This window comes from Rhinolophus sinicus, chromosome 16 (assembly GCF_057876585.1).
Source record: "Rhinolophus sinicus isolate RSI-liver-muscle chromosome 16, RSI-T2T, whole genome shotgun sequence".
Classification (NCBI taxonomy): Eukaryota; Metazoa; Chordata; class Mammalia; order Chiroptera; family Rhinolophidae; genus Rhinolophus; species Rhinolophus sinicus.
Genome location: NC_142516.1, coordinates 130,941,641 through 130,953,921, shown reverse-complemented (window position 1 = coordinate 130,953,921; position 12,281 = coordinate 130,941,641). Strand labels below are relative to the sequence as shown.

General features: G+C 37.0%; 1 protein-coding gene across 1 annotated transcript in view; it reads right to left on the bottom strand.

Moving 5' to 3' along the window:
* Positions 1-12,281, bottom strand: part of KCNU1 (potassium calcium-activated channel subfamily U member 1) — a 119,587-nt gene that overhangs the window by 66,130 nt on the left and 41,176 nt on the right. Inside the window, exons 14-18 of the mRNA XM_074331502.2 lie at positions 12,011-12,163; positions 8,619-8,731; positions 8,159-8,227; positions 4,454-4,543; positions 4,219-4,316 (exon numbers count right to left, since the gene is read on the bottom strand). Coding sequence (XP_074187603.2) covers positions 4,219-4,316; positions 4,454-4,543; positions 8,159-8,227; positions 8,619-8,731; positions 12,011-12,163 — 523 coding nt within the window. The remainder of the gene's footprint in view (positions 1-4,218; positions 4,317-4,453; positions 4,544-8,158; positions 8,228-8,618; positions 8,732-12,010; positions 12,164-12,281) is intronic.

Genomic DNA, 12,281 nt, shown 5'->3' with positions numbered 1-12,281 from the left:
AGGTAGTTACAACAATCTATTGTTGCCCTTGCCCCCAATTTCTATGCCGCTTCAAACATTTGGGCACAAAGCAAAAAATAAAATAAAAATAGGAAGGCAAAGTCATCTCTCTTGGGGGAGTAGATAAGCAACTGAAGTTTCTTTGATTTCATTCTAAGGCAGTTTGATCATTTTATTTATTTATATTTTTGTCTATAGCTGACAGTATGCAAGTAATTATTTTTTTCCTATTTTAGGCAAAAATAAAAATGGAATGAATTTTGTCTAACAATCTAGCTAGACTGATAATGTCTTGCTATGGCTTACTATGACTTCTCTATGGATATTCTGAAGAAGGTTTCTGGATAAAAGCATTAGACATCAAAAAAAACATGGCATCTAAGACCAATAATTCACTGAAAAAAATTGCAAGTGTTATATGTGGCCAACATTTTAATTATCTTTCTCTCTTTTTCAAGCAAGCAAAAGCTACATGCAAATATTTTTCTTTCCTAGCATACATGATAAGACCACATGTTAAGACATGCCTCATATATTATTTCCATATGGATAGCAATAATTCTACTCCTTTCTATCTCCCTCAAAAATCTTATCATAGCTGAAATGAGTGAAAATAATCCCTATGTTATTTGGATGATTCTGAATCTGCTTTAATTTTTGCAATTGTTTACAACATTTTATACCTACATTTTATACCTACCAATCATTGTGATATACCTAAAAAGAAATATCATGTATTCTGGATAAGAACCACTACTCTTAGAAGCTGAAGAAGCAGCGGGACAGTAAATCCCGCCAATACCTTAATCTTGCAAGTGTGGGGATAGTATTTATTTATTTATTTATTTATTTATTTATTTATTTATTTATTTTCCCATCCATTCATGATCAGAACTTTATTTCAAGAAAATTATTATAGCCACGAAGAATGGCATGAATTGACATGAAAAGAGGCTAGATCCAGGGAAACCAGCTAGGAAACTATTGTAATCATTGGGATGAAAAATAAAGAGGGCCACAGTTGAGGTGGAGATGGATACCAAGGACCGAAAAATATGGAGCCTCATAGTCAACTGTAGGATTAGAAGAACAATGGCAACTGTCATCGATATAGGACTATAAGACATTTCTGTATGTTCTTTGTGGACTTATTATAATACCAAATTGCTCTCATTTTTATTGGAATTCAGTGGTCATGTGGTCCTGACCCCACTTTAAAGAAGAAGAATCCTGAAGGAACACCTCTCTCCTATGTAACGCCATTGGTATAGGAGGAGAGCTTGAACTGGAATTCAGAGCTGCTTAGGTAAGCCAAGCCAGGGCGAGGAGCTGGTGGAGTCCTTAGGGTGGTCATAGCTCTATCTTCTAGATTTGGAATTCTTCTCCCTAGGGAACATTGGCTGGGGTGACTCCTTTCTTAAAGCGGTCAATTGGTCTTGGATATTTATGAAAAAAGTGACCCATGTCCAAACCTAAAGAAAACTGTGAAGTAAGGTAAATTCAAGTTTGGATCACCTATTCAAACCATTTCTTACCATTTCTTCCTGTCCCTAACTCCTTTCACACTCTCTTTCTAATTTCATTTTCATAATTCCCCTCACTTTCAGGTGTGACTCCATCACACACTCACACAAAAAATAGCATTTTAATGAGGACTCTTAAACAGTCCTCAGGGGGTGGGGATGAGGGATATTTGGCCACGACTTTCCTAAAGATCATTTTCACAATGCCCACTCCCTCCACTCCATCACATACAAAGATCCTTATGTCTACCTCCTTGCCCTGGTTGAGAACAACTACTCTAAAATGTTAGGCATTAGAATAGCAGGCAGTGAATTCCATAGTTGGAATTAGGAAAGTTCCTGCCCAATAACTTACCTAACTTACATTACTCAGAAAAACAGAAAGACAATTACTCCTCCTGTTCTGAAGGCTAGCCCTACTAGTCTTCATTCTCTGATCCCCTCCCCTCCCCCCAAAAAAAATATATATATAAAATTAAGAAATAGGTTAAAATAAGTATACTCTACTAGAACTTTTCTTATTTCTACTAGAATGCCAATTCTTATTTCATCTGTATTTCATTGATGAGAAAAGATTCTTTTTGGGTTTATGTACCCATGGGTAATATAATGATTAACATATATGTAGTACATACCATTTGCCAGGCACTAGTCTTAATGCTTTTTATATTAATATATTCAATGTGTATTCTCTTTAAGTATTCTCATTTAATCCTTGAGATACCTAACATTATTGTCGACATTTTACATAATGAAAATGTCAGAAATCTGAAGCACAAGGAGACCTTAAATAATTTGCGCTAAGTCACACAGCTAATATGTGACCAACGCAGAATCTATGATCTCAACCACTGCACCATGCTGCCTCTCTAAAACATTACATTATAAACTTAAGTGGAGGATCTCTGGTGTGATTCTAGTTTTAAAAAATTAAGGTAATCAATGGTAGAGGGATTATACATCATAGAATATTAGAATGGAAAAGGGCCATAGAGGTGATGAGGACTTCCCAGTTTCGAAATGATGGCACTGAGGCCCCCAAAGGTAGTGTGTATTCCCTTAACCACAGCTAATGAGTGGTACAACTGTGGTCAGAATTCAAGCTTTTGAATTGTCATGCAGTATAATCGAAGGAAGAAACTGGTGGGACCTAGGAAACTTAATTAGCTCAATAAAGTGATAATTATTGAAGAGATGGACTAGGGATAGATACACTTCACCTGGCTCTGAAATGTGAAATGTTCAACCTGAAATTTGTACTAATCCAAAGGCAGTAAAGTATATATTTTGTCATCCATTGGTAAGTTCCTAAGTCCTTTTTGAAAGTTAATTCTCTGGGAGAATTTCCAGACATTCTCATGACTTTTAAATATATTAGGACAAGCAGTCTGCTCTACGGTGATGTCCTCTGGCACATTTTGGCTAGAGCTAACTCTTCAGATTCCACTTCACACTCACGTCCACTCTCTAGGCACCAGACCGGTGCCCATTTCATGGTACTCTGCTGCCATCGTCTGGCAAATTGAAGTCACAAACAGCTGACTCACCGCCGGCTATTTAAGAATCTCGGTACCAGATTAATAGTTCTCCTGAAAGCAGTGGGATAGGCTTGGTAGGTGTGGTGATTGAGGATCAATATGGAGCAGGAAGAAGACATGATTCTATTATGTGAAGAATAAAAAATTCTGATGGACGTGATAACTACAGCAAAGCTCAAACATTAGATTGTAAATTGGAAGTCTTACTAATTTACTCCCCAGATACTATAAAATACATGTCATAGGAGTAAAATTTGGCATATCTGCAAATATGAAGGCAGAGCCTTTCTCTTTAAACAAAATTTTTACACCCTAATACTAGAGCAACTTCCTGCTTTAAAATATTTATAGTAAAAGCACACTTAAAAGTCAGCTGAATAAAGGGCATATTACTCATTTTTATAAAACGTGTTTGTTTTGCAAAATGACTGACAGTGCAAGAATATGCATGTTTATAATTTATTTGTAAAAGTTTGATTTGTAGTGTTTACACAAATATGTCTACTCCAGACAACATGCTAATTTTTTCATATAGTATAAAGATTTGTATGTGAGATTATACTTTCAATGTATTTTTTTCTTTTTTATTCATGCCTTCTTTAGTGGGATGTTTCTCCTATTTAGTCAGCCTCATCTTTGCTTCAAGAAAGATTCATATTATTATAGAATACAAAAAGAATCAATGTTTAATTTTTAAATCCAAAATAGGGTAATGAAGCCCAACTAATTAACAATGCTTTTCAGACTGAAGCATTTCAGGAAATTACATAGGAATACATTTTTTTCTATGCCCCAAACTGTCTTATTCTAAAGGGGAAATTGAAAGATTCAGAGAAAATGAAACAGGGTTAAGGCAGAGACTTTAGTTTTACATGTAGAATGACAGCATGAGACGCTCCACAGACCTGCTCCTTAGCGAATTTCATTTGGAACTCACTGCCTGGCCTATGAACGAGTTGAACTAGATAACTAGTAAGGTTTCTTTCAGCTCTAAAAGACTGATGCTCAAGTCTTGTATGACCAGTGGGAAAATGTCTGCCCCTTCTTGGCCACGTTCAAATGGGCATTCTTTTAAAAGATGGAACCTCTCCTTTTTCCTTGGCCACGCCCCCAGAAACTGGGCTCAAGACAGCCAGCTATAAAGTGCAGTTAGTTACCTGTGAAGTGTCGATGGTTCTTGCTTTTGCAGCTACATTTTCCAATTAGCTCAGGAGTATACACATCACTGTGACAGGTGGCACAGTAAAAGAAGGCTCTGGACAATGAAAGCAAATCAAGAATGACTTATGTGAGGCTTAACACTAAGGAAGCATGGCGCTGACTCAGACTGCCTGCCATTAAGTTGTATGTGCTTTAGGACTTTCTCCCCATAAAGTAATAAAAAAAAATTACCTTCTGACTTCCTTTGCAGATTCAGCAATAAAGAACCCTAATGTGTTCTTATGCAGCTTAACTTGTGCAGGTGGATTTAGTAGCAGACCACTAGAAAGAAAAAAATAAAAACACAGTAAATTTTCCCTCCAATATCTGTGCCAACATTTTGTGTTTCATTCTGTCGTTATCCATGGATTTTCTAAATTGCAGAGTTAATAGGACTCAATCCCCTTTTACTGGTAAACAAGGGAGAAAATGTGAATTTCACTATATTTAATACTCTGTTTTAAATATGCTACTAAATATGCTGAGGGGAGCCGGGTCACAACACAATTGCTGAACTGCACACACAGCTGAGCTAAGGGAAAGCTCTTCCCTGGACTGTGTCCTGAATCTGAGATGGCCAAACCAACTTAGGCTATCATTAGGCTAACCAATGCCATCTACGCCAAGGCCACACGGTTGTTAGTCTTACGGTCATACTAGTGGTATTCATCCTTAGGCTACTTGACCTCTAAAATTTAATTACATCTATAACCCGCTGGGTTCAAAAGTTCCTTTCAGCTGCTATGCAATTTTTGAACTTGCATATTTCTTTTGAATTCAATTTTGTCTCCTGATTGCAGAATTTTTGAGAGAAGGGACCGCATGAATTGTTTCTATTTCTATATTACTTGAACATTTTGATTTTCGATTTCTTATGGTTTGTGTGTTTGAAAATGCTTTTTTACAAATTTCATCCATGATACTCCTTGATGCAATACTCCATGTTGACTACTTGAGTTTTTACATTTCTCCCTATGTTTGTCAGAATCTCCTGTTCTTATTTCCTGTTTTTTTGTTTTGTTTTTTTTTCAGACCTCTTATGATGAAGTCTTATAACTCTGTAACTCCCTGCACCTCATTTGTGCATGGTCAAAGTACTCTTTTCCTCCTTTAAAGCACATTCCTATTATATTCACATTGGAAAGCTGTCAAGTCTTATCCTGTTTTTAGGGTACTCCAAAGTAACTTGCAAGTGTTTGGGCCTTATAAAAATAAAAGGGCTTGTACAACAAAAGCTCTTCAGCCCAGTGCCAAGAGTAGAAAGCAGTATTCAGGTAGATTATTACTTAAAACATCGGATGGCATTTTCTGAGTATTTACTGACCGATATTAATGAGTGGAATGATTGCTTTAACTTTGAAAGAGAAAGAAAGTGGATTTGTGCTGCCAGCCTGAAACATCACTGGTTAGTGTTCACTAGCTAGCAAGCATATATGTGTTTGCATCTTCCTCTCTCTCTCTCTCTCTCTCTCTCTCTCTTTAAGGAATGGTCTTCTGAACTCTTGTTAATTATTTAGTTATGAAGATACTATCATGACAATATCTCTGGTTGCATTTGAAAAAGCAGTGAACTTCTTTTAAGGACTTTTCCAAACTGGCGGATTGCTTAATCCCCTCTTCATGAGTCATGGCCAGTTGCTTTACTAGAGAATGTCCGCTACTAGAACAAACTCAGAATATGATCTGACTGGGTCAGATCCAGCTTTATTTCTTAGCAGGTGACAAAGTATTCCCTAAGACAAATCATGATAATTCCCCAGGGCTTTCACAAGTCTTAGAGTATATTCAAGTGTATCAATTAAAAGAGAAAATAAAACAGAGAAAAGAGGTTTTTCCCCCATTTTTCAATATACTCGCCTAAAGCCCAGCCATTGAGATGCCCTATTTTTCTTCCACTTACCTATGGCTGTAGTGGATATAATACAGGTTGGTGATCAGAAGCGCAGCCCCTGGAGCCAGACTGAGTTCGGTTCTGGCTCGGTACTCCCACTCGGGAGTGGTGTGAGCTTGGGGAAATTACTCAACCTTTCTGGGCCTTACCTCTCTCCTCTGTAAAATGGGATGGATAATTGTGCACATCTCACAGCATTATTGTGAGAATTCAAGAGTTAATATAAGTAAAGTGCCTACAGCACTGTTGGTCATGAACTAGCAATCATGTAAGAGATTGTTATGATCAATGTCTTTGCCAAATCTGGATTTAATTCCTTTGATTCACCTGACTTTTGGTGGGAACCCAAAGTTAAGTCTATGTTAGAGCAGGTTCCTCTTTCATTGTGGGAAGATGTGTGCTAGATAGTGAACAGCACCAAGACCTCTGGAATAGATGTGGAAATTAGTTGCTTAATAAACATCCATGCTTCTGGTCTATGATGTCCTGATAATCATCCTAATAATGTTTATGGAAATGTAGGATGTCAGAGTTGGAAAGGAACTTAAAAGCATTTGGTCCAGTAGTTTCCAAAAGCCAGTGAATAAAGTGACTATATTATGGGGACTTAAAAAATTCTTAGAGCTTTTGGAGATTTTGATACTGTAAAGTTCAGAAATGGGTTTTGGAATAGATATGTGTTTAAAACTGCAAATAACTCTGATGCACAATCTAGGTTGTTGAATGCCAAAGATGTTATAACTTGAAGAAGTTTTGAGCCAGTCTGTAACCCAAACTTTCTGGTGTAAGAGTCTCAGACTCATCCTTTTCACCATGACCTGTTTCCAGTAGAAGGGCCATTTGTGCATAGGTTTAGATTTTGAGAATTTCTTGAGCATGGCAGGATCGTTAAATAGACTTTAGCCAGCCAGACAGTACTATTTGTTATTCTCTCCTTAATGGCTTGCTTTGCATAGTACCCAACAGATTTCTTTTGGCTGGATTCTTTCTGCTTTCTCTCCACTTGCACAGACATGTTGTTCTTTCCAATACTGTATATAAAATCATTTCTTTGCAGTCCATCTGCTATCACTCAAATTTATTGAACTTTGACTGTTCCCTATAACTCCAGGGTTCCTGGTAATGTCAATTTTAGAGCTAGAAGAGGTCTTAGGTATTAATTAACATGAGCTCCTCATTTTACAGATGATTGAACACTTTTCCAAGGCCACAGGGTTAGCAAATCATAATCAGGATCAGAATCTAGTGTGTTGATTCCAATTTAATTCAAGTTAGTCTTAAGCTAAAAACCACACATAAGCCAACATCTTTCTTGTTCCTGATACATTTAAGCCCCCACTTTTTCTTATTTTTTAGTATCTGCTCTCTCTATATCATTGTAGCTGATTCTCTTTCTATTAGTCCTAGATTTTATTTTTTATTACTTCTCTTACTTCTCATATTACCCAATATGGGTTCTCAGGAAATACTGGTGGTCTGATAATGTTACCTGTTTCCTTTATTTACCCTTTCAATAGCAGACTTTACCTAATAGGCCAGTCTAATTCCCATCTTGCCATATTTTGCAGATTTGTTTCTAAGACTAGAGTATGTGAAAACATTTTTATCGCAAATAGTTCTACTTCATAGTATAGTTTCATGGTCAAGACTTGCAAGATCTGGTAATATATTAAGAGGAACAGATCAGAGAAGGTGACCACTTCTTCTCTCCCTGCTCATGAGAGAAAATTGGGACAGGGTCATAGGAACAAAGGTAAAGAGCCTGTTCACCCACTAGGGTAACCATTTTAATCCCAATTATTAGAGATGTTACTAAATGCACCACAGCAGCTTGGGTGCCCAATAGGTTGGGGCTCAACACATGACAAAAGGCTTAGTTATAGCTGTATTTTTGGAACAGTCTTAATCATAAAGATTCTCCTAAAAAAAACAAAACCAAACAAACAGAAAATAAAAACAAAGAAACAAACAAAAAAACCAGAAGAGATTCAAAGCCTCTTTGGTACCAGTAACTGGAAGGCACAGATTTGTGTTCGATGGCTATCAGCATGAGGTGCATCTTCACAAAGCAGAGCCTGGGAAAGAAGACAAGAAGTTGTGAGGAAAGAGACGGCAGCAGGATGCTAGTGCCCAGTAACAGGAATAACACTCTGTGCTCCACAGCTGGGACAACACCAGCCCCTCAGCAGAGGAAGGGCCTCCCAACTATGTACTTTTCACTTGTAAATGAATCTATCCTGAAGTAACTCATAGCCCTTGTGCCAACTGGGACAGAGATGAAATTGTCCCACAACTCCTGGGTTGCAGAGACACAGACTTATTCACTTTTATATCTTATATTCTTATATCCTATATTCTTACATCTTCAGTGCTTGTCATGAAGCCGGGCCTACAGTGAGCCATCAATTAACATTGTTGAAAGAATGTCATTGCATGAAAAATGAGGACAGTATTTCTTTAACTCACCGGGAAACTTCAGGAAAAGTCATTCCAGCAAAATCATCAGAGAGACGTTGAGTCAGGAGTTTGTTCTTCAGGCTACTTAAAAAATGTTTCTGCCAGGACTGTTTAAGACAAACCTGGAACACACAATCATGTCACATGAGGCACTTGACACGGAATATGGGATGTTATAATTCAAGTTGTATATTCTGCTAAGCAGCAAATCAGTACCCACTGCATTTAGGCCATAGAACAAAGATTTGTCCTAGTGCTTAACTGTAGAAATGTCTAAGAAAGAACTAAAACTCTAATATACATCTCAACTATTTTCACTAGAGAACTCAGAATAAAGTGGAAGCATCAGGACTTAGTTTCTTCCCAGATAGCATCCAAGACTCCTTGTTGGAAATTAGAATTCCTCTCCCAATAATTTCAGCAAAGTGGACTGTTTTTTGAGTCAGTAACATTAAGATGGGAAGGATAATACAGAATCTAAGTTGTCTCTCCCTAGATATGGCTGTTCAAGATTGGCTGGTTAAACATATTAGGTTTCTACTGACTAACTACAGGCATACCTCATTTCACCGTGCTTCACTTTATTGCACCTCACAGATGTGTTGTTTTTTTTTTTTTTTACAAATTGAAAGCAAGGCAAAAAGATTACTACTGTACTCATTTCATTCAGTTACTCACTTATTATGATGGCCTGGAACCAAACCTGCACTATCTCTGAGGTATTCCTGTAACCATATATCACACTGCTCTGACATGGCAGGATGGACCCCTTAAAGACCAGAACCTCAGGTGAAAGTCTGAAATGGCTATAAACTCTGAAACATTGTGGCCATGGAGAGTTAAGGCCAGTTCAGAAATATTCCTCAGATGGACACCTTGTGGTTTAAGAAAACCAAAACAAAAATGAGCACACAAATAAACATTTCAGCCCTACTAAAAAGGACCACCATTTTAGGCACCCTCTACCACTTCCCAAAATTTAGCTGAATTTCCAGCCTTTTCCCACTCTCTTAAATTCCTCCAATAAGGATGGCTCACCTTATTGGGCAGTTCATATCGGTATTTAAGTTTCTGTTGCTAAAGAAATAGGCTTAGTGCTTCTAATATAAATGTTCCAGTTTTGGAAAGAGGGTAAAAAAATGATAACCACAGAGATGGAGAAGACTTCCTAAGTTAGTTTTTAAAAGATCAAAAAGAGAAACAGGAAGACAAGATGAATTTTAGATTTGGATAATAGAATGAGGGAGCTCAAGTAAACCAGTTGGATTGTATCTAATGTAAGTTTAAACTTGTAAGGAAATGCTCTGTGCCTAGAACTAACCAGAAATGTTTACCGTTTAATCTATATAGTAAAAAAGAATCATATGGTATTGATCCAAAGTCTTTTTCTTTTGTTTTTTCTTCTAAATTTTTTATTGGGGAACAGTGTGTTTCTCCAGGGCCCATCAGCTCCAAGTCATTGGACTTCAATCTGGTTGTGGAGGGCGCAGCTCAGCTCCAAGTCCAGAACCCATGCGGGAATCGAACCGGCAACCTTGTTGTTCAGAGCTCGTGCTTTAACTAACTGAGCCATCTGGCCACCCCGATCCAACGCCTTTTAATCTCAGTACTCAGAAGTTTTACAAATACTAACTCAATACTTGGAAATACCAGGTTATGAGATTAATAAGCCTCACTTACAGATGCAGGAACTGACAGAGAAAGTTAAGTGCCTAATCTGAGAAAAATGGGACATAAGACACTGGAGTCTTGATTATTAAACCTAAGTTAATAGTTTATTAAAGAATCTAAAGTACCAGGGCAGAGTACATTAAAAAATCTTGCCCTGACTGCCCAATTTAGGATTTCTGAAAGTGAGTTCCAGACGTCACTTCAAAAAAATAAAATAAAATAAAAAATCGTGACCACAAATCTCTCTAAATTCCTGTATTCCAAAACCATCTTGTAATGAATATTGACAGGTGACCATCCTCAGTGAGGAGCTTACAACTTTAGATAAAGAAGGAGGAAAAACACAATAGGGCAGGTTTTGCATTTCTACCTTCTATATTTCCATGAAAGAGGTGAGGTCTTCATATAGAGTTCTTATTCCTTTTATTTTCTCCAGCCATGGAGATGAAAATCACAAGCATACAACAGACATTGCAGTTATCTTCCACTTTCTAAGCATACAACACAAAGAGAATTTCCTTACAAGTCATTCCCTAGGACATGCAGTGCCACTAAGTGAAGGTTAAAGCATGTTCATCGTAGGAGCATCAAGGCTCATTTTCTACTGCCTCATGGTCATTTCTGTTTCTTTGTGTATCATATCTCCTCATATTCACAGAAGAACTCTGTGTTTCAGTTAGCATTTTGCTGGCCAGAGCATCATTCACCTCCTTTGCTTTTCCTTAACAGCACCAGAAAAGAAATCGGAAAAGATGTAAAAATTCTTTGAATTTATTGAACAAAGGGAATAAAGTGTGATGAGAGACCAAGAGGGAAATTGAGTGTAAGAAAAGGTAAATGTGGATACATAATTAAACAGAGAGAAAGGTCAAAATCTGGAGGGGCTTTGAACAATAGGATACCAGGCCCAGTTGAGCATTTCATGGGTATGGCATTTCAAAGACCATACTTTGTGTTATATTAATTCATCCCAATAGTCCTTTTTAGCTGCTTATTTTGTCTCAGACAAACATATGACAGAACCTGATGTGGGAGACTGTGAATAGATACCCAACTACCAGAGGCACAGGGCATAGTGGTAAGAGCATGGATCAGACAATTCTAGCTCAGGAGAATTATACAACCAAATTAGCCTCACTGACCCATTACTGGGATACTACCTTGAAATATTACTGAAGAGAAACAATGTTTTTAAAGTGTAAAACATAGTAGGCACTCAATATGTAGTCACTATTATTACTACATGGAATGTCCCAAAAGTAACCTGAAAAACTAGATTTTAATTATTATTTGTATTATTATTTTTGTTTGATGAATATAATTATTTATTATGTCAATCATTTTTAAAATTTAATTTATACTTAAATTTATGACTTCTCCAGTAATAATGTAACCTTTAATTATATTTCTACTTTCAATAACTCAAAGTGCTTCTACGGTTATGAATACATTTACATTCATAACATTGCAGAGCACACAGGAAGCAGAGTTATGATTTTTATTTTGCAGATAAATATTGTTAGGCAAGAATAAGATAAACCACTTTTTCAAGATCAATGCAGTATCTGGGAGTTCAACCTAGATCTCTCAATCCCTTCCCAGGTCAAATAGAAGTCAAATCTTATTTCTTGGGGTCTTCTTGCTTTCCTCAATTTTTATATCTATTTATGATCCTAATATGTGAGAACATGAGGATAGAGCCAAGATGCAACATCAATTTACAAGGTTACCTTTTTGTTTTCCTCAACAAATAGAGATGTGAGAAAGGTGCATAAGCCTGGCACCAAACAGCCTTGGGCGATAAATCCAAGCTTTAACTCAGCAAAGCAGATGATGTTGTCTCCAGTAGTCCAGCTCCAGCTGGGAATCTTTGGCAGAAAAACCTGTTTTATGGTAGAAAGTAGGTCAAACATTAGGAATAAATATAACTTGAGAAAGTTCTTTCTGGATTGATGTCTTTATTTTACTTTAAAGAATTTATTGAGCTCAGGTCAGCAGAAG